This window comes from Myiozetetes cayanensis, unplaced genomic scaffold (assembly GCF_022539395.1).
Source record: "Myiozetetes cayanensis isolate MyiCay16 unplaced genomic scaffold, myiCay2020 scf2-11, whole genome shotgun sequence".
In the NCBI taxonomy this organism is placed as follows: Eukaryota; Metazoa; Chordata; class Aves; order Passeriformes; family Tyrannidae; genus Myiozetetes; species Myiozetetes cayanensis.
In genome coordinates this window covers 68,831,103-68,853,687 of record NW_026087411.1, presented here as the reverse complement: position 1 = coordinate 68,853,687, position 22,585 = coordinate 68,831,103, and the positions used below count along the sequence as shown (strand labels likewise).

Genomic DNA, 22,585 nt, shown 5'->3' with positions numbered 1-22,585 from the left:
TTCTGCCCTTTGTTTCTGTACATGGCTTTATAATTTTAATTTTACATAAACTGTAAAACACACTAAATCCTAAAATCATCACATAACTTTTTCTGTGTTCTAACACAGGAACATGAAGGTTGCTTTCAAGATGAAGCACAGTGAGGCTAAAGTAAGAGAGAGAGGTAACAGTCCCATACTGGAGACCTCTGTATATCAATATAATACCAGTGTAACTAATAGTTGTACTGAGTAACTTCACTTGTTTGTAAGAGTCAGTTTTGGAGGCAACAGCTCGGCACTTTGGCTTTGGAAGAGATGTCTCCCAGCAGTATGTATGCTGTTAATAACCAAATTATTCTTGTCTTGCTTTGTTAGGTTGTTAACAGAGTGTCTAAAACCTGAAATTTTTCTCAAAATTCTGAAAGTTTTTTCAACTTCTAATGGAAAAAAAAAAAGGTATGATTTTATAGGAGCTTATTCTGGATGAAAAGCATCAGCTCACCATGATAAGCAAAACACCCAAGGTCACAAAAGGAATGCTCAGTAAAATTCACTCAGTACAATTTGTACTGTCATTTGTGGAAGCAACATATATTGAGGCTGATGAACTACAAGAAAACTTCAATGGAGACTTTAGGTCACAAGCTAAATGAAACTCAAAGCAAAGGGAATCTTCTTCCTATTTCTGAATAAGATATATCGGAGTAAAATTAATGCCATAAGACTACAAGAATGCAATAACTTGCCCATGCTTATTTTTGTTCCACATAAGAGAATTTGTTTTTAACTAAGTCAGACTTGGACAAATTGCAGACATTCCTTTCTGGAACAGAAGACAGCTAGAATTTAAGGGCAGAAAGCCAAACACAAGTGTAAAAATGGATAATCAAACCATACAATTTAGTGAGTGATGTAAAGGAACTATACAGATCATGATTTTGATGCCTGTGCTGTTCAAGTTTAGAAGGAAAGTATCACAGAGGGTTAAAAAGAAATTATCTGAAAAAAAATATTTAGCCTCATAGCAACTTGTAAGGGGGAAGTTTGCCAACAATTCAGAGAGTTGGATAAGAATTCTATAATGGATATCTTTAAATGCAGCACACCAGTCCTCAAAGTACAGACCAAAACAGACCAGCCATAAATACTGTGTATTCAGACAGCTGCAGTGATCTGTCCAGGCCTCAAGCCTGTCTGGAACTTTTCAAAAAAGAAACCTAGTTGTCTTTACCCTTGAATTGCCCTCAATGCCTTCATGATCGTTTGTAATTAAAAGAGTCAAACAGAAATGGGAGAAAAATGTCTGGCACTGAGAAATCAATTGTCTGTGGAGAAGGTCTGGAGGGCTAAGTCAAGGCAACTACAGAGCTTGGTGCTTTAAAAGTTAGTAACTTTAAGTTTAAAGCAGCCTGAAAAGACTGTTCTCCAAGGTGGGATTCTCTCAGAGGCTAGTAGCAGAGCCCCTAGCATCATTTAAATTCTACCTCTAATATCTACCTTCTTCTTATTCTGCTTTCAACTCATTACTGTTCCAGAAGTACTGAAGATCCCGGTAAGTTCAATGCTTTCTCTACTTAGTGAAAGTCACTTTTTCAGTGGACAATATAATCCCAGAAAGCAAAGACAAATATGCAAATCAAATATAATTCAGCGATACTGCTTTCACTTATGAATGCTACTGTACTAGAAGACATGAAATCTATTAAATTTTGGTCCCATTAGAAACAATGCATGTCTTTGTGCCCCACCTCAGCATGAATCATACAGATGAACCAAAACAACATTCCTGTGTTAGCATGCATTTTTTCTTTAACATTAGAAGTAGACTTAGAAAGATACCATAATAAACTACAGAACCACTTCATGCATGTGATAATATAAGGTAAAATGATGCAGGAATGAAATGGGAGAGCTTAGTTCTAACTTTACTTATGCTTCTCAGATCTGCTCCTCACACAGGATTTAATATTGCCAGGACTTGAGTATCCTGAACTTTATGCAATGCAGCATTTACATCCACTGGCTTCATTAATATTACTCTCTAACATGAAGTTCAGCAGATGTTTAAGTTCTTTCCTGGAGTGGACTAGTCTTCAACACTTTACAGGGTGCAGTAGATACAATTCAAATTGGTATTGTATTGAAAATTACCAATCACAGAACAAAACCTTTTAATTTAAACCCGACACTTTAATATAATATATGACAGCAGGCCTGCTCAGGTTACATGAAAAATTCATTAAAACATGATGCGTTCTTGCAGTGAGGAGAAAAAACGATGTTTTGGCCCCGTAGCATCAGAAGTAGCAAAATTTCAAGAGGTACCTGATAATCTGAAGGCATGACAGGCCCGCCTGAGTTAGCGCCTGAAGGCCCTATGCGTGGTTTCTTGTTCGGAGGCACCTGGTTGAGGCTGGAGTCCTGGCTGTGCTGGAGCCCCGCGCCCGCGCCCCCTCCGCCCGCGCCAGCGCCCCCGGCCGTCCCGTTGGTCTGGGTGCTGTTCTGCTGCTGCGGCTGCGGCTGCTGCGGCGCTGCCTGCGGCTGCTGCTGAGGTGCTGTTTGCTGCTGATGCTGATTCTGCTGCTGTTGATTCTAAGGGAAGAAGCGACACAACATGGTCACGTGCTCCAAGATGGGTTATGAGCTTTTGCGGGAGTTGCCAACCCCGGTGTCACCGAGAAGAAGGCAGGCCAGGCTGCTCCAGAGGAAAATACAGCAAGGTTGACTGGTGTACTGAGAACTGGTTTGTTCTCAGTACACTCTTGCACACCTTGTGGGGCTATCCCAGTTGTGATTGGTTTTCTTCTTTAACGAAGAGAGCTGGACTTAAACTGGAAGGACAGCCTAGTGTCTCCTGCAGCTAGCCAAGTGCTCAGAGAGGAGGACAGAAGGAACCATTTATAAACCAGTAATCGTCTAATGAACTAAATCAAAACTTCCAAAATTTTACTAGTGCTCAGGGGCAGACATGGTGAACCACAGCAAATTATTCTAAGAGTTTCAACAGCCTTGTTCACTCAGAATCAAAACCATTTTTCAAACTTTCACATCATCATAACCCGAAGAAGCATTACTGCCAGAAAGATAAGCAAATCAAGACCAGAGAAACCATATAATTTCTTCTAGGTTGCAAGGAAATTCTGTGGCAAAACCAGAAACAGGTTTCATTACTGTTTTGGACTCCTGTGCTTTCAAGCACCTTGCAAAGAGTGCTATAGTGGGAATAGGGTCCACCATGGTACACCAGGCATAGGGGCAGAAAATCTTACTAAAATAGCAGAAAAGTGAAAATTAACCAGAGATAAGTACTTGAAGACAAAAGAAGAGGAAACAGCTGGAGAGGAATTTGGTAAGGGCAAGAGAAGACTAGCAAAGGGAGGGCAGCCAGATAATTAAGATGACACTGGGAGCAGGAAGAGAGACAGAAAAAAGTGCCACAAAAGGGAGAAAAAAGGTTAAGAAGGAGAACACAAGAGCAAAAGATATTGTACTCTTCAGGTTTCAGAGGGCTACAGACTTAAAAGAGTATTAGGGAAGTGGAAAGAAGGTCAGAAAGTGCAACCCTGCCCTCCATGGTTAGACAGTTCTGGGAAAGACCACCCATTCATCTGCTTTTGAGCCCCAGGGATGGCTCCTCCATCAGAGCACTAAAACACATAAGAAAATTACAAAGAAAAGCAATTTCACTCCAAATGTGAGATATGTCAATTGGTTATCATAGAAAAAACCTACAACTGACATGGCTTGAATTGAAAAGCCTTATAACCCTTCCCCCAGCATACTGTAGGGAACATTCCAAGATAGTATTTTTTTTCTAGAATATCTGCTAATATAAAGATCAAAGCATGGTAGCCTTTTATAAAACCCTCACTTTATTAGTTTCCCAGAAATCATGACAACCAGTTGCCACTAGGAGAAAATTGATGCCCCAATCATCAAGATGCATTTAATTACCTCAGATAAAGGACATAAAAGATCTGTATCTATGCCATTCATCACAGCGGTCTCCCAAGATACATTCAGATGAAATTTGCAATGACGTACTTATTTAAGATTAAAAGGAACCCTTGCATCTTCAAGGACTTCAAGGTGGTTTGCAAATCCATTTCACATTTAGCAAAACTAATAATGTATTCTCCTGCCTGTAGTCCTCAAATCCCATCTCAGTCAGATTCTGTATCCTGTGAAATTTAGACTTCAATAATTTAAAAAGTTAATCAAACTAGATTGTAAAAAAGTCTATTAAGAAGTAATTAATCTTTTCATAATGGTTTGAGCTTCCCTTACACAAAAAACAATAACTAAGGCAGTATTTGTGCTAGAATTCCATAATTTGTGTTTTTATAGGGGTGTTTGGATGCAAGTTGAGGTGGTTGCTACTGTGTGAGCTGAAAAACTGCAATTCTGTTATGTGTAAACAAATACTGCAGGAACACTCATAATTAAAGAGTTTGTTGAGGTCCCAAGTTTCACACTTTGGATTTTAGCACAAAATTTACTTGATTAGCCTGAACTTGCTCTTCTGTGGAGCTACTACTGCTACTGCTACTCTACTGGGTAGAGACTGCTCTGTCAGACTCCAGCTGGGGTCTAGCTGCACCACCTTACTGCACAAAAATGGCTTACACCAGCAAAGACATTGTCCTTGGGTCAGTCTGGTTCATGGTAGCTCCTAAATGAATAAACTTATAAAAGGTTTACAGGTAACAACATATTGCCACCTGTTACTTTTCAGGCACAAACTACCAAAATGAAATTTCGGTTCTATCTACAAACAAACCCAGTAGAAACTTGGACTAACAGAATTTGAATAAGAAGAGAATAGTTTCCCTTTGTGTTAGAAACCCTCGTTTTAGCTTTGCTGACTAATGATGATGCATTTTGAAGAATGGATGTTATTCAATGAAGAATGTTAAATGCTATTCAATTCAGATTCAAGTTCCAAATAAACAAACACAGAGAAATTCTCCAGGTTTCCAAAGGACTATACAGATGTTTAAAATGAAGCAGAAACAAACCAGTATAAAAAAACCAACCAAAAAAACAACCTTTCATTTACAATAACATCATAAAGCAACAAAACATGGTACACATTGAACTTCCAGAATATCCTTTAACTCCACATTGTCTACACTGTGGGAACACATTCAAAGAGTAATGTGTGATTTATATTACCCAAATGGTCTGAAAAAAGTTTAATTTGCAGTGTGCATAAATACGTGACTGTCATCAACAATCTGAAACAGTCCTTCTCACGCAGTCTTCAGATAATTACAGTTCAAGACTGTTCTCTTCACATTTTGTTAGCTATACATTACTGTTGGTGTCTCACTGTACACTGTTAAGTGAAAATAACACGCTGTTTTTTACACCACAGAACCACTGTCCAGCCTTCACAGCATGATGGGACAATCACTGTGGTCACGTAGCAGAGCTGAGCTACACGCACCAAGCAGACCAAATCATGTTGCAAACACACCAAAGTTTACTATGCACACAAACAAGTTCTCACCCATGTCTACGGGGCTATGAGAAAGAGAATATTCAGAGCAGATTGTCACTACCAGAACAGTTCACAGTCCTTATTACTCCTTTGTCTGAGGGCCCTTAAAACATGATCAGGAAACTGTGTGCAGATGGATGAAATGTTCTGATGTAGTGCCAGAAGGAGGCTGCCACTATTTATTTGAGACCCCAACAGCCATCTACATTCAAATGGCTGGATGTATGCCAGTCATACAATGAAAATGCCATTCTTTTCATGTGCTCACAATGTATTTTGATCATGCAATGCTGGAGGAAGTAGCAAGGTCCTCTTGGAATGACAGCAGCTGAAAGCAGGCTATTGTTGACAGAACAGCCCATACAGCTCATTTCCCCACAGGTCAGGGCAAACCATGCTGGTAATACCACCTGAGACACCCCAAAGTCATCTGATACTTTTCATATTTCTGAGAAGCAGTTTTAAGAGCTGAGCGTTACCTTGGAAACACATTTTTTGTTAACTCTTCATGTTTCGTTAGTTTTCATTTGGTAGCACCACGATGCTTTCTTATTGCATATTTAAAAGTGTGTTTTCTTAAAGAAAAAAGGATTTTTTAATACCTTATCCCCTTTCTCTTCAGGTTCATCTTCATTGAGGAATTCTCTTTTAGGATATGGAATCTGACAGCCAGCAAACACACTGAAACACAGTAAACAGTAAACACTCCACAGATATGTACATATGGCATACATTTACTCACACCATGTTAAAATCAAGAGCATATAACATAACTTAATTTCTCGTATTTCAAGTGTCCTGTTTCCAAAAGTGAGTGGCAGTGTGAGCACCCAGGATAGGTGCTGATCATAACTGTCAGATCTCTCTGCTGTTGGCAGTAGGCCGGCATTGAGAAATCATGGCATGGTTGAACATGCCTGAATGCCAGAACGATCACTTTTGATCCAGATGGTAAAATGAACAAACACAGAGTCAGAGGTTCCACAACACCCAGTTAGAACACGCATGGCTCACTGAATAAAGGGCCTGATCCAAAGAATATTAGTGCCTTACGAGCCTGCCTTGGCTAACAGCAGGCTTAAATATATTTGCCAATCACAACTGCAGAGTTACTTTCAATAAGCTTCTCAGGTCTTGTTTAGGGGAAAAAGAAGATAGTTTTCAAGTTCCACTGGCCAATGGAATTTGGAACATTCCTTAATGTTTATGGTAGAGACTTTATCACAATGTAATCCTGTAATCTATGAGGAGCTATAGCTCTACCTGGGATAGCATGAGATAAACTCTAAACAGAAAATTAGAGGTAGATCTTGCTCAGTATCAATTTCTTAGATTTCTGTGCCAATGTTCAGAGTACAATCAACGTGACACGATTTTTAAAAGGGTGTAAATGAGAAAAAGAAATCTAAAACCCCCCAACTAGTCTCAGCTGGATTCATTTTGCACTCCAGTGACTGTTCCCTCCTTTTAGTGTTGCTTGCTAGCTGAGGAAACAATGAAAGTAAAGGTAGAAGTCTCTCTGCATCCAGTTCCTACAGAACATAATGCCATGCACCACCATGCTTCTAAAGACTGGGAAGAGAAGCTGTAAGTCTGCTAGTTGGAAATGAATATATAATTTGAACTTTTCATGACAATAAAATATAGAGAGACATAAATTCTGTACTCTCAAGCCTTTTGAACAAGGGATTTGTGGAATTTGAGGCAGCCATTTATCTCTTCACTCTTCTCATACTGTTACCCTGTGCAAGAGGGCATAAGAAGGGGCTGTAGGTCAGAGAATTGTCCTAATCCTAGGGAGAGGCACAATCAAAACAGTCAGTGGAAGACAGGGCTCTGTGAGGCTGTGTAAGGCAGAACAGAAGAGAGCACAGATTAATTCTGTGAATACTGCAATAATACTGTCCCTCTAGCTTTGGTAGTGTGCTCAGAATTATACCACTACTGCGGTACTGGGTTATTTTTCATGACCATTTAGTTCTGGCACCAGTAGATACAGACATTTCAGTACTACTAGTGTAGTTTCTGTGAACATGTCTGAGCTACTACTTCTTGTGGACACAGGTAGATATCTGAAAGTTTCAGATGTCATATCATTTCAGGCATTAGCATATAGTAGAAAGAAGATGTGCACAGATAAGGGAATACATACTCTGATGTAGGCAGAGGATCCTCTTGAAAGTAGGGGTCCTGCAAAGCCTGCTCTGAGGTAATTCTCTTTGTAGGGTCCATAGTAAGAAGCTTCTGAAGCTGTAAAGTATAACATTAAAAATAGCAAAAAGTTCATCAAACTACTACTTTTCAAACTATAACTTCTACGTCTTGGATTGTAGATTACTAAATTATTTCTGGCTTGTCCAGACAAGCCTAAGTTAGCATTGCTTGTCCAGTGCAGCTCCCAAGAACTATAATATTAGCACATCCATCAAAGTACTGTGAAGTACAAAGGCTGTGAAGTACTTCTCATGTAAGAAATAGTTAGGTGTATTAGGCAATATTAATTGCTATGGCTAAACCACTGTGCTAAAGTAACACTAAATTCAGCTATTACAGGTTCATAAAGCATAATTTATAAATAATGGCTTTTTGTTCTGGCACATGTATAGCTGTTCATACTGTTCTGTACAGCTGACACAAAATGAAGTGTCAGAACAGACTGAACATGACCAGGACTCTTCATATCGCTTTAGGGACAGAAACAATAAATCTTCATTTCTTGCACTGGCAGCATTCCAGAGTCAGAGCACTCCGATACTCATGCAGCTCCCCAAACCCACTCTAATTGGTACTGAAACGAGAAAGAGGGGGAGCAGACCCTTCCTAGTAACCTTCCTTCCTTGCTAGGAGGAAAATTAGCCTAAATCTATTATCTAGAATGCTTTTGACTGCAGCAGGCTATAAAAGAGAATTACACTATATTAGTAGTATAAACAGCAATTATAGGGATATTGCACCATTTTAAAGAATTACTTATTTATCACATTCTGATAAACTCACAGTAGGAAATTTGGGTGCTCAAATTACATTATACAGTATCCTGCTCTCATACAATACTCTCTTAATTCAAGTCAACAGTAAAATTCCTTCTGTAAAGGACATTTTAGTTCAAACTGTCTTTCAGTCCTCCAACAAAAACTGCCTGGATATTCAGCAAAAGAATGTGACTTTGGCATGGGTATTTGGGGCTTTTTCTTCCAATAAATTAAAAATCTGATATACAATTCTATATTCTATATATTTGCTACAATAAGCAGCCTCAGTAAGAGTACCCACCCTCCTCAAGAAAGATGATTCCCTGTATTTCCTTTCTCAGTAGTTATAGTTAACCCTACCCGGTAGATAAAGCCTATTAAATTCTTTGTACCTATCCTTATTATTAAATTCTTCACACCTATCCTTATTCACATACTTTATGGCCATGGACCTCCACAGACTGACAACACAACAGAGCTATTTTGGGTTGTCTTTCCATTTATCAGTTCATTTCCAATCAGCTCCTGAAATTATTTGTTGCTTGCCTAGAGATACACCTCAAGATAATCCTGCACTGCACACACCTGGAGAGCTCACCTGAGACATTTATCTACTGTAACAAATCAAACTTCTAATGTGCTGTTGGTTCTCTACACAGTGACCTCACACAATATATACCACAACCTGAGGACTCCAGCATCTTTACTTCAAATCACCACCTCTCCCTACATGCAAAAGTTATAGCAGCTTCTGACACATTTCTTCTCCCCAGTTCCTCCACAGTGACTGCAGGACAAATATGCAAATTCTGTACAAGGTCACTCCTGGTCTTTGGTACCAGATGTCATCCTTGACAGAAGAGTACAGGGCATCAGCTCTGCCCCCCGAACGCCTTCCTCAGACCTGCTTGATGCAGTACTACTCAAGAGAAAGCTCATCCAGTTTTCTGCCATGTAACACCATCATCACAAACTGCCTCCAAACATGACCTGTAATCTTTGTCACTCAAACATAAGGCTAATGTACCACAGCAGAAGACCTAAAGACATCTTGGACCTTTTAATGATGTGCTCTTTCCATCAGCATTCACCCTTCATCCCGAGGATACTATCAGTTTGTACATTCCAAGTGATACCACACGTAATATCACTGCAAGTGAGATAACCTGCCTATCAGTGATGCCACCGGGAACCAACTTTCTTTTAGAAAGTCTGGTTATCTGTACCTTCTGGGAAAATGAATAAAAAAAGTCTGGAGGCAATTTGTTTTCAGGGTAGCAGTTGCTAACACAACATAGCAAACCCATGAGATTAGACTTCATCAAAAGTCTTACTGCTCAGCAGGTCTCAAAATTGCTCACTCGGGCTCCCCTGGCCTGACATGACAGCTATAAATACTATACTTGTAACTCTTCCAGGGCAGCAGGAACAGATGCCTCTTCCTGAATAGAAAACATTCTGCCTTTCATGTAGATACTATCATTCAACGTCAATCAGCAGAATGGCACAATATTCTCTTTGTCAAGAGTCACTTGCTATCCTGCACTGGTCTACTCGATGCCATCTGTTCTCCAAGCACCACACTTTCTGTACTCATCAGCACAAGGTCTTGATCACTGACTGTTACAACGCAGATGCCTCCTGAGGTCACCTTGCAAGATGGAGGCTGCCTCAAAAAATAACTACCTTGGATATGAACAAGGAGCTTTAGGAGTTTTAGAGTTTTATACCTCTAAAGGTATGTACTCTAAAGGTACATGCTTCAAAATACATGTACCTCCAAGCTCAGCAGCAGACGTATTTCTTATCTCTTGATATGGGAGAGCAACGCACACCTTTCCTTTAAGATCTGCTGTAGGACCTTTCACAAGATAAGGTAGGAACTGAGCTTCTTTGCTGTAGTATGGCTACGGCAATTTTTAGGTGCATGAACTTATTCAGTACAGCAATGAGGTATCAAGAAGGTTGTCCATATTCCTGGGCATTCTTATGCAGATCTCTGGGACACTGCACTGGCCTATCTGAGATCAGTCTCCATCTCTGTGGCTGATAATTAAACTACCCTTATTCATCCCTGATTATGAACTATGAGAAAAATCTAACAGAAACTACCTTGATTAGTGAACTAAGTCTTCTCCACGATGTTCAGAAAGAACAGTAGTTTTTTGTTCTTTAGAGATCTGGTTAATATTTCCTCCTGGAAAAGCAGCCTACCCACCCAAGATGACTCTCAATTTTGTCTTCACAATCTTGATGAATTAGCCATGTAGGCTGACAGCAACTCATTTGCTTCTCTGCCTTTCCACCAGCTTTTCTGGTGGCTTCCACCTTTACTAGGAAAACATAGAAATTCAGGTGCTAATTAATGTCATCTTTTCAGTTAGACTTATCATCTAAGTGATTCCAATGTGTACCAAGTAAGTTCAGTTTAGGAAGTTTTAATTCATTTTAATTCAAGTCTCACACTTCTTATGGGAATGCTTCCCTTACACCCACTTGGGATTAACCTACTCTGTTTCCACAGCTATTTGTGTCATCATCCAGCAGCTACTAACAAGTCAAAGAGTAAATCTTTGCCAGGACCTAGAGAGATGACTGGTATGCTGAATCTGTAACTGAAAACAGACCACTGGAACCCAAGCTGCACTAAGCCTTTTTGCAGAGGCTCCCTATTCACAGTACTAGCAAAGTCACTTTGAACTTCATTCCTAAATTTAGACAGCACTAAGTCATCACAGAGGCATCCAGGAATGATCCACTGGCCTACACTGGATGACTCAACTAGGTAACCAGCATATTTATGTTTAGGGATTTTGTTTGGAATTGCACACGCAACAGTGGTAGACTATCGTCAGAGGGAAGAAAAACAAATTACTACAGAAAATAAATTTCTCCTTTCCTCCTCCCTTTCTTCACAAAACTATTTCGCTTCTGGAAGCTCTCTAGCTCTCTGGGACAACAAGAATCAAGACATATACTATACTCACTCTCCTATTTGCACAACAGACCTAAAGGTAAGGCTGAATATACAAGTGCCTTGCAGACCTTAACTACAGAAGACTCTCGGATCTTCACTACCAGCAGTTTAAGCACACCTCAGCATAAATGTACATGAAGGAAACATATCTCAAAAATGGCCAGTTAGTGGTAAATAGCTTTCTTTAACACTGGTGTTCATTAGAATGAGATAGAAGAACAGACACAGATATTACCATTAGAAATGCATTTCATTCCTGTCATCACAGCAATTTTCAAGTTGCACCTACCAAAAGAAAAACTTTGCTGTCAGGCTTGACTTTGTGTTTCTCCATGTATTTTATGAGGCTACTATTGGCATATCTGAAAAACACAGTTAAAGAAAGACATGTCTGAAATAATACTGCATGAAAAACATGGAACTCTATCAAATGATCACAAAAACATTTACCAGCTCTTACTAAGTAAGCTATAAAAAGAGCTGCTATCAGAAGACATGTGAGATATTTATCTAGCAGTGGCAAACATAAAAGAGTGCTTTTCACCAACAAGACTGGTATCAACTTTGTGAAGATTATTTCCATGAAACAAGTAACTTTTATAGTATATGGATAAATTGTTGATATGGACATATAACAGAGAGACATAACCTGAAGTTTATACTATAGTTTTCTAAAGCAACTCTGCCACAGAAAGTGTTCAGCCCTTTGTCACAGCTCAACAACTAAGCTATTAAGTTGTTTCCAGTTATAATTTGGCACAGCAGTTAAGGTTACCATTATGTCTTCCCGATCCCAGCCTGCAACAAATCATATAGTCCTTACAGTTCCCAAGCTCAAAGATCCCCAAACATTCATTACCTGTGGCTTGCCTTGAATTTACAGTTCCAGAGGTTATCTATAGCCATTTTCAAAAGAAAGAAGCTTCATGCACAGATAAACTTCATGTCTTGTCTAAAGACAGTGTAATGAATCCATGGCAGAACGGGAAACAGAATCCAAAGCTTCTGAATCGATGTCCTCTGCCTTACAACAGTCTGTTTGGCTCCTTACAAGTTCTGATCTATCACCACCACTTGACTAATTTAGCCAAAGCACCAGAAAACAGCAAAAGTGGAAAATTCTCAGACCCCAGACAGGCTTTGAATCACAACCTATCGAACATATTACCTTCCATAGAAATTTCTGTCCATTGTATTGCTGTCTCTGCATATCTGCTTGTCAAAAGTACCAGTGCTTCCCTATTCCTTCTCACACAAAATGAGTGAAGTCATCTTCAACATGGAAAGTAAGTGGGTTAAGCAAGCTCATTTGTCTGTGCCTGCCATAGATTAAATGACAGTTATGACAACACCCTTCTAGAGAAATGAGGAGGCCACTCAGCTAATGTTTTTAACAAGCAGCTGTGTAAAAGAACACCATTCAAGCAAACCAGCTAGTTCAAACAGGACTGCTGTCACAGTGTTAGAATCCAAATTCTCCAACACTCCCTCCCCAAAAAGTCAGAGCATAGGAGTTGATTTCTGCCTCTGCTACATTCAGTGAACTGATGTTGCATTATCATCACTTACGTTGTTCTCCTAAAATCTTTCTGAAGAGTTGGATATTCTGGCATCTTCCTTATGTCTTCCCAGTCTTTATCTTTGGTAGGGAGGAAAAAAAAAAAGGCATTTACAATTCTGAATATGTAGGTTAAGTAATACATGAGAAGAAATAACTACAGCAGTTGTTTGACTTCCTGTTTGTTGGCCAATGCTATTGTTCCATAATTGTCAGCATTTCCAAATCCATCAAACTGTCAGATTCTTTGTACCTATACAAACAACCATTCATTTCCTTTAGAAAAAAAAACAAAAAAAAACAAACAAAAACCCCCACAAACCCAAAAAACCCAACTCAGTAGCATTACATCTGATGCTATAATGAAAATAAATTACCTGCAGGGAATCCCATTACACTGAAAATGCGGTCTAGTTGATCATGATGAAAAGGATTACTTGTTTTGATGTCCTCCTGGCGACAGTGAAATATAGGTTCTGAAGTCAACAGTTCAGCAAATATGCAGCCAATTGCCCAAATATCTACGAAAGAAGGAAGATAATTCACGTAAATTTACTGTACTCAGTCTCTCTGGTTTTTGTTTCTGCACAATTTCTCAACCTTCACAGTAAAATTATATACAGTACTTTAAAAATAATGCATTATTATAGTACATGAAAAAAAGGGTAAAACCTGGAGGTTGGTTTTTTTTTTTCCCCAATGAAAAGAGTTTCCAAATACAAGTCATACACTTGGAGTCCAGCACTTCATGTATTTCACAGTTATGGCAGAAACCTACACAATATTTGCTGACGACATAGCGCTTAAAGGGCATTCAACTGACCATCAAAATCAAATTATAAATACCCCATACACATACATTGAAATAATAGTTCTACCATATATTTCAGAACAATTTGAAACAGATAACTGACAACCAAATAAACACTAAGAAGGAAAACACTAATGACTCATATGTTTAATCAAATGGTGCAAGCCAGCCACAGTGGAGAAACAAGATTGTAATTTTAATCGAGAGTAGAATAGTGATTACCAAACTTTTAAAAAAAGAAATACTGCTCGACAACAGAATCCCACTGCAACAATACTTTCATTTCCTCATCTACATCTCATGCACATAAAAGAAAACAAAAGCATAATATCTGACAGTTGGACTTGATCTCAGAGGTCTTTTTCAACCCTAATGATTCTATGACTCTGTATGTTGACGTTTTACTGAAACAACAACAACAAAAAATCCCTGTATTTCATTAACGTGCTTTTTTTAGATTAAATTTATTGTGGACAAGAACATTAATTTACAAGAGAATAATTTTCTAGATTACATGTATTCATTTTAGTTATTGCTAATCACCACCCATCTTAGCATTCCGTATGGCTCAAATGCTTTATTATGCATCTTAAAATTAAAGTGTGAATTTGTCAGTGAGAAGAATGTAGTTACTGGCCTAAAAAAAAAAAAAAAAAGTATTTGCTACACCAACAAATATGTGTCTGGGATATAACTTTTGAAAAAGATGTTCAGATTAGATGAATAATGAGCATAGATTGCTGAATACAACACTGTGGAGACTTACGTAGTTATTGAGGTTAAATTGGATGACCCTGAGAAATTTTTTTTTATTTATTCAAATGTAATGGCACAAATTAAAAAAAATTAACTTTAATGTATAGGTTTAAGAGATAAAAATTATTTAACTGAAGACTTTGTTTTATTGGATTCAGACTAAAGAAAACACCAAGAGAAGTCTCTTGTTTGTTGCCACTAATCAAACTCAAAACCCTATCTGCTGCCAATGGTGTTCTTTGGCCTATGCTGCCTGAGACACAGGGTGCCCTGAAGGAAAAGCTCCCTTTATGAAAGCAATGAAGAAATAAGCCATCACACTCTTTGCCAAAACAGGTCAGTTCCATTTCCATCATGTTACAGGTGTGGAGCTTGGGGTGTCCTAATATATAACCCTTTCTTCCTACTTCCTTTACAGGAAAGTCTGGTAACATTTCATTCAGACTTTATGGTTCTGACAGGGTATAACTTGCTCTGTGCATTACATCACATTCTCGAGGTTTTATCTTCCTTTCATTTTCCTATTAGCCTTATCTGCATGAAAACAAGATCTTTAGCTGTTGAGATTTTATCTGCTCAAGCAGCTAATGCAGCATATTAATCACAATTGCTGCCTGGGTAGTAGGCATAAATTATCTACTCCAGAATGAAAATTACTTATTATTTGAAGAATAGAATCTTCATTTAACAGCATCTATTTGTTCATTTTCAGACTAAAGAGAAAATCCTCCTGGAAATGGCTTATCTAGAGGCCAAAGGAATTGCAGCTCTCTTGGTTTTGTCGGCTTTCTGCAGTACTCACCGTCCATCACATAAGTAAGGGAGAGGCTGGACCACTGCTCATTATTCTATTCGTTACTGCTCTACCCAGACTGACCTTTTCCTTTTAAAGAAAAAAAAAAGTAAAATCTAGTATTCTCACTGACACCAAAGCTAAACTGGGAAATCTCCCTGATGAGACAAAGCAAACTTCAAAACTGTTTCTCCTTTATCATCTGAACTGTGTGAGAGCAGAGCCACCATGGAAACACATTCCCACTTCCTGACCCAGTGATTATTATGGAGAGTACATTTTAAACCCTTTGAGAATTCAGAAAGGCAGACGTTGTACCAACTGGATGTAACATCTGACTAAGCACTGGCAAATCCCAAGCTGGTGTTATAATTTTCTGTGGGATGGCATTATTGGGAAACCATTCTCAGTTAATAATTTTCTGCCAAGTTTGGCTAATCCCCCTTCTTTTTTTTTTAAACATTCATAATTTACAGTAATAATTTACCACACGTGGCATTTTTTTCTAGCAGGAATGCCTCATTAAATTCTGTCAAGTTTACAAGCTTCATAAATGCAAGCAGTCTTAATAGGTATTTATCTCCTACATTGTTCATATTAGTCAAACAAAGACAAACTTCAGCTCTAACTATGGAAAAAATTCCCTACCCAGTGCCATTACATGTTTTCAACTTGAGAGCCCTAAAATAAATTTTAATTATTATTACATCTATTCTAAATCTATTCCAAGTAAGAAGTACTACCCCTCAGAAGAGAGTATGGACAGGGCAAAACTTAAAACACACAAGTAGTATTTTTCAAGTACAGTGTATTATTAGTTTAATGCACATCATCTGCTTCTAGCACAAGAGGAACTTCTCATATTGCTGTATAACAATTTCATTATAAATAAAACCTCTTTTAAAAATCAAGTACCAAAATAAGCAGCAAAAATTATGCAATAATTGGTTCACTGCTCCGCCCTCTACTAATGAGCAAGAGGGTGAGTTGTCTCATTGCTCCCAAGCCAAAGCTAAAACTACAGACAGGATCCATTTGTTATGTCCCAGACCCACTGAAAACTGGGACACATAGGTCCTACAAAGTTGCAATGTGTACTAAGTGGTTTTCCATCTGATGTCTTGGGAAAATCCCAATAAATTTAGCAGAGTAACACAATCATTCCTGGAAGGATGGTTCTGTTTCCTACAGTCTCTTCTACTGTCACCAGACTTCAGGACTAATCTGAGGTAAAAGGTTTTTATTGCTTGTTGAGGTGTGTTGTTTTGTTGGGGCTCACCCCCCAAGACTTACAGACTGCCCACTTTCCCCAAGTTTACACTGAACCTGAGTGCAAGCCAGTTTTGCTCTCTGGCTCTGGGAAGAGGAGTGGGAGTGACTTCTAACCAAACAGATTGCTCAAGTTCTATTCAGTCCTATTCTCCAGTGAAATATCTTTCCATTGTAACAATACCTTTCAAGTACTGCATAATTTTATAAAAAGAAAGAAATAGCCTTTTAAAGGTGGCCACTTGTGGTTGGTAAACAGACTTTCCACGTATATACCTGCATGCACAAATTATGACAATATTTGTGTGGCTGTCTACGTCCCAGTTTTAAAATGTGTGACTCTAATAGCTTTATAGGTCAGCTGAGAAAATCCTGCACGTCCCACTCTATGTTAGCACAGCAGCCAAAGTGCAAGTGCAAGAGGATGGTGACATAGCTGTTTTAATGATAGGGATTATTAACTAGACAAATGCTCATGTATTCTTTCACTTTTACAGCCCAATAATCTCATTTCTGTATTTATTCCAGTATCTTGGAAACATTCTTTAAGAATTCTATGATCATTTAAGACAATAAGACAATATACTGAACAATAGCCCTGACTCTCAAAATGAAACATCTTTTCCCAGGCATATTAGCCAAAATGTTTCACTGAACACAGGACAAAATTGAAGATTAAATATGTTATGATTCTTAACTATATGCAAGAAAAGAAATATATAAACAAGTTCTTAGTCTCATATAATTCTTTAATAAAATTCTGTTAAAGTAAGTAAAGACTTGGAAAGCATCTATTTAGCTGAAATCGATCTGAGGAATTCATCATTAGTGAGGTTTGGTTTAGTAGCATCAGTGCTCAAACAAACTGCCTTTTTTTTTCTTTTTTTTGTTTTGAACACCAAGTCTAGGCTCTAGGACACATCCAAACGCTGGTGAAGGAAGAGATGAGCAGAGGGACAGCAGAATAGAGCTTCTCTCTACCCACCAAGGGCTAATGCAATAACCAGGGTACCCAAAAGCTAGTTAGCAAGGCTTTAGCCCAAACAAGGCTGTCCAGGTCACCTATAAGAGCTACAACGTTTATGTAAGATTCACCAAAACCTTCAAATCATGGCAAGGACAACAAATACACCAACAGACTGGAAACCTGAAAGGTGGCTATGCAGGCAAATATGTCTAATTTTTTCAAATAAACATCAATTGGTGTAATGAAAAGGTACAACTTCTGCAAAAACACATCTTGCATCTCTTCTTCTGAGCACGGCAGCAGACTTACCTGGACTCTTTAAACACAATGATCTAGGAGCACAGACATACTATAGAAACTGAGTTTATTAATCTTTACACTGCTTTTAAATACCTAGAAATCAGATTTAATAAAACAATATATCTTTAAAGAGGGATTTCTTTAGTCTGGTATGGCGAACAGAACAAACCTGTTACATACTTGTTGCTATCACACATAGACACAAGGGAAAGATCTTCTCTTTTGTACAAAGGTCCCAAATTCTGTATGCTTCATTGAAACTTCAGTCAGCAAAACAGAATGTCGAGGAACAAGTGGTTACTAGCCTTTTAAATTTGACACCTTCCACGGAGGACTGCAAAAGGGGTCAAATATTTACATGTGACAGGCTTTTCATGAGGAAGTAAAAAATGGTGTCAGCGGGCTAAGGGTCAGAAATTTGCTGTCACTCATTGGTGAGTTTGGCAATGTTTGCTGATCTTTAACAAACAGCATCTCAACAGAACTCGACTGAAGAATAACTTACAGTGTAAAGCCACAAAGATGACTGTACTCTGTACTGCAGGCAGAAACAATACCTCTCAGTAATCTGAGGGATGCTCACAGCCAGCCAAACACATACCTAAGAACAATATTTTATTTCAAAAGCATGTTACCTCCTGTGCCATGATATAAATAAGATAATTCAAAACTTTTAACTGCAAATTCATATTAATTCAAATTAATAATGAAAGACATTATCCTCATTTTTTACCTGTATGCCTTAATCCTAGGCTTTTAAACTAAGCTGCCCTCTTCTCATGTTTGTGCTAACAATTTAATTAATTTCAATTAATACAACCTTCAAAATTTTAAAGCCTCTCTCTTGAACAAAATTCTGAGTTCACTTAAATCAACTGTAATTTTCTAAAGTGGTTCAGTGCGCCAGGGTTCTCTCTTAAGAGAGGTATTATAGGTTGTCAAAATATTTTATTTTCCCACTTAAATTTCTACTCCTTAGCATATTATCATTCAATGAAGATACTGGATCAGATGATTTCAGACTTCTGTTGTGCATTAGACACATTATCTAGCTTGCAACGTTACACTTAAATTACTGTGCTAAGCTTGACAACACAAGTACAACAGATGTAATACAGGGAGTGGTAATAACACCAGAGGCCCTAAGCAGTCCTCTCATGCAGCAGAAATATGATTTCAAACAGAGGAATCTTGTAAAAGAACTCAAATTTTTTGTATACAGAACTTCACACCCAAGAATGTGAAAATTCCAGGTTTACGGTTCTGTATGAAACCTCGTATTTAATGTGTGCAGTCGGTGTACTGAAGGAGACAGGAATCATCAAGGCAGGGAGGCTGCAATCAGCAGTTGTACCACAGAACACAAGAATTCAGCTTTTACGAACATCAGCAGCTTGAGAATTAAGCCTTTATCAACATTATACTCCTTTGGTAAGGCTTTTCAGTTACTGTCTTCCCAAATACTCCTCCCACTGCCACTCCCAAATCCTATATACCTACATTTTCATCAGCAATTCTTTAATTCTTCACTTGTGTCTCTGAGACTACTACTATATAAACTACAGATCATCTACTACATTATCTAGCAGTAGAGCAGCTAACATCCTTGAGAACATAGAGTGATGGTTGCATGAATGCAGAACAGAGTAATGTTCTTCTTTCTACTCTTCTCTCAGTTCTTCCAGAAACTAGGGTGGTCTCCAACCTCAGATGATGTCATTTCAGGGCAAGGAATTAGGTCAGTGGGATAAGCGCTTAGTTCTGGCATGGAAAGTGTGTTATAGCCTTGTTTTTTCCCTAATCCTAAGCCTTCAGGTGTGTCAGAGATGGCCAGCTCCAGTATCTCTAAGACACAGTTAAGAACATACTACTACTTTTGTTTCAGTAACAACACTGCTTGTACCACAGAGGGTTCAAGAGGTTTCCTGGCAAGTCCAAAAGCCTTTCCCAGAAAAGAAAATAAAAAGACAAATGTTCTTTCGGTGACAACCCATCAAAAGCACAAGGAATGTAATGGGTGACAGAAAAGGCAGCTTTGTAGCCTTGGGGCTACTTCCCCCTACCAAATATCAAACAACTACAGCAAGTAAAGGAAGTAGGAAAGTTTCGCATTGCACAGGTTACGAGTCTCTCTTATACTGCAAAATATTAGGCAGGTCTAATACAGAAATTGTTACTATTTTCTCCTGTAACAATGAAAGTATTAGAAACAGGTAAGATTAGCCCCTGTTTGGTAAAACAGTACTTACAAAGCTTTTCAGGGAACATCCATAGCTCTGCATTTCATAGAATGATATGAAATAAAAATTATTGATGGTAGCAAATGAGAAAAAGCAGTAAATATTCTTAGAAAGGGAAACACTCTTTTTCTTCTAATTAAATGCAGAATATTTTAATAAACTAGCTTTTCTGTACACAGTGAAGCTCTTCAGAAATTAACTCCATGTTAAATGAAGAGGGACAGTGAGTTTGTAATTTATTGTGTGCTCCTACTTAGCTTGTGGTTTTATCTATTACAACTTTTTACTGAATCCAATATGTCAACACCTTTAGAGGTTACATAAGGTGGGCAAAAGGCCTGCTATCTGCTAAATTGAATTATAACAAGGAACATCTGCAAAGAATACTTTCTTGGCCTGCTCCAATTCACGAGCTATGACAATCTTTTCTGGGAGTTATTACAGCTTTTGATCCCTACCTTACTTCAATCAACAGAGAGGAATGCACAAGACTGTGCATTCTTAGATATCCTCTTAGAGCTTGCCTCTTAGCACAATCAGAGAAGGTTATTCATCCTTCCAAATAAAGTACTTTACTTTATTTATTTTATTTACTTTTTCTATTTACTATTTATTTACTTTATCATAACATTTCTGTTACTAAGGTTTTCAGCCTTGCAGGTATTTCTAATAAGGCACTGACAATAACTCCAACATAATTACAAGCAACTCCATTGGATAAGCCACGAAATAAACTGGTGTGAAGAGTAATTCTGCTGTCAGCCACAGCTATTGACAAGAAGCCCACTTGTGAAGCAATCACACCTGTCCTGAGAACAAGTCATTCTACTCCATCAGTGCTGTAATGTTGAAAGTTGCAATTGATATTGCTGAAATAATTATGCTTGAAGATCAAACTGATGGATCGGCTAAAACAACTCCTCTGCACCAGAAGTATGCATCTTGTTATGATAGTAGGTACTTGGTTTTCATCCAAAATCAACTCTTGTGAACAAACTTTTCAGATATGGTATTAAATAGAGCAAATTTAAAGCCTTCATTACTGTACTATTTAGTTAGGGTAAAATGTTTATGGTACCAGGTGCCATAACAGATGAACTTTTGTATCTTTAAATGGTTCATTTAAGAAAATGAAATCAGCCTTCAGCTCATTGCTTTGCAAAGGAAATCTTGGAAAAAATAAAACAAATCAAAGGTCTCTGAGTTGCACATTCAGCTCTGAACCAAACCATTCACCTGCTCCTATATAAAATGAACAATGTATTTGCAGTATATCCCAAAGAATCACAATATATCCCAAGTGACATTTGAGTAATGAAGTATGAGAAATTAGGGAACTAAGTATGAAGTGGGCAAAATGCATCTCCTAATCTTCTCCAAATTCAGAACCTTGCTTTCTTATGTCACCATTCACGTTCCATTTCCAAATTAGGACCCATTATTTGCTTTCGGCTGTGACAGACATTGAAAGAAAAACTCCTGTCTTACACGTCCCTAAACCTTTTTTTTATCTAAATTCATGGCATCGGTTTCTCGGGGAGATTAGAGAGAGAATCAATGCTGCTGCTGCAAAGCTCATCTGCCTGGTAAAGGGCAAAGCTGGTGAAATACTAGGGAAGGAAAGGCTTGCTCATATGAGACCCTGTGGTTTTAACAGTTGGCAAGAACACAAAGCTGAGAGTCTGAGGGAAAAACAATTAGAAGGAAAAAAGACACAGAACTAAGACTATGACCAGCAGGGAGGATTTTTGGCCCACAAATCATTGATGACCCTTGATGTCTATGGGACTAACAAGCACTAATAAGGTAGATTTTTGAAGGCACCTCTTGCTCAAAAGTGGATTTTTATCACAGAGCTATTGCTATAAAGAATATTCTGCCTTCTGAGTATTTTCATGTTATTTTATTTTTCCTTCCCTAAAATAACCCATGTACAGTTAAGTCATAGTAATCATCCTGCAATAGCAAATCTGCCAAAATACTGAATAAAATGGTAAAAGCATGCAGTACTTCCCTTCATAAATGTTGCAAGGGGAGAGAATCAAGAGAATACAGAAAAATATTGGGTGACCCCAGGCAACAGTGTACAGGTTAATTTACAGAGCAATCTAAATCAGGACAGTTAGCAGATTCTAGCTGAGATTGAGGATCCAGTAGTTTTGTTTTCCTTTTCTTCCTTTATTTTTTTTATCCCAATGTCCAGAGCATGTATATTTCTCAAGTTAAGTGATATCCCAGGTTCTCAGAAAAACTAATCCATTCGTTGAGTTAACAAAAATAATTTACAACATACTTGTACTAGAGCTCCCTATTATCCTTAATTGACTATCATCAGGACTATACCATTAAGTAGTGTCCCCAGTTTATAGAAAATGAAACAACACATTGGATGGAATAAATGAAATGTGACAAACCACACACAACATTTGGGACTGAATCAGTATTTAAATCCATGTC

The 22,585-nt window shown here is 38.1% G+C and overlaps 1 protein-coding gene across 3 annotated transcripts in view; it reads right to left on the bottom strand.

Moving 5' to 3' along the window:
* CDK19 (cyclin dependent kinase 19) overlaps positions 1–22,585 on the bottom strand; it is a 117,892-nt gene that overhangs the window by 5,663 nt on the left and 89,644 nt on the right. For all 3 annotated transcript variants that reach the window (XM_050315879.1, XM_050315876.1, XM_050315877.1), the window contains 6 exons: positions 13,370–13,513; positions 13,004–13,073; positions 11,724–11,796; positions 7,638–7,735; positions 6,088–6,166; positions 2,308–2,574 (listed from right to left, as the gene is read on the bottom strand). In XM_050315879.1, coding sequence (XP_050171836.1) covers positions 2,308–2,574; positions 6,088–6,166; positions 7,638–7,735; positions 11,724–11,796; positions 13,004–13,073; positions 13,370–13,513 — 731 coding nt within the window. The remainder of the gene's footprint in view (positions 1–2,307; positions 2,575–6,087; positions 6,167–7,637; positions 7,736–11,723; positions 11,797–13,003; positions 13,074–13,369; positions 13,514–22,585) is intronic.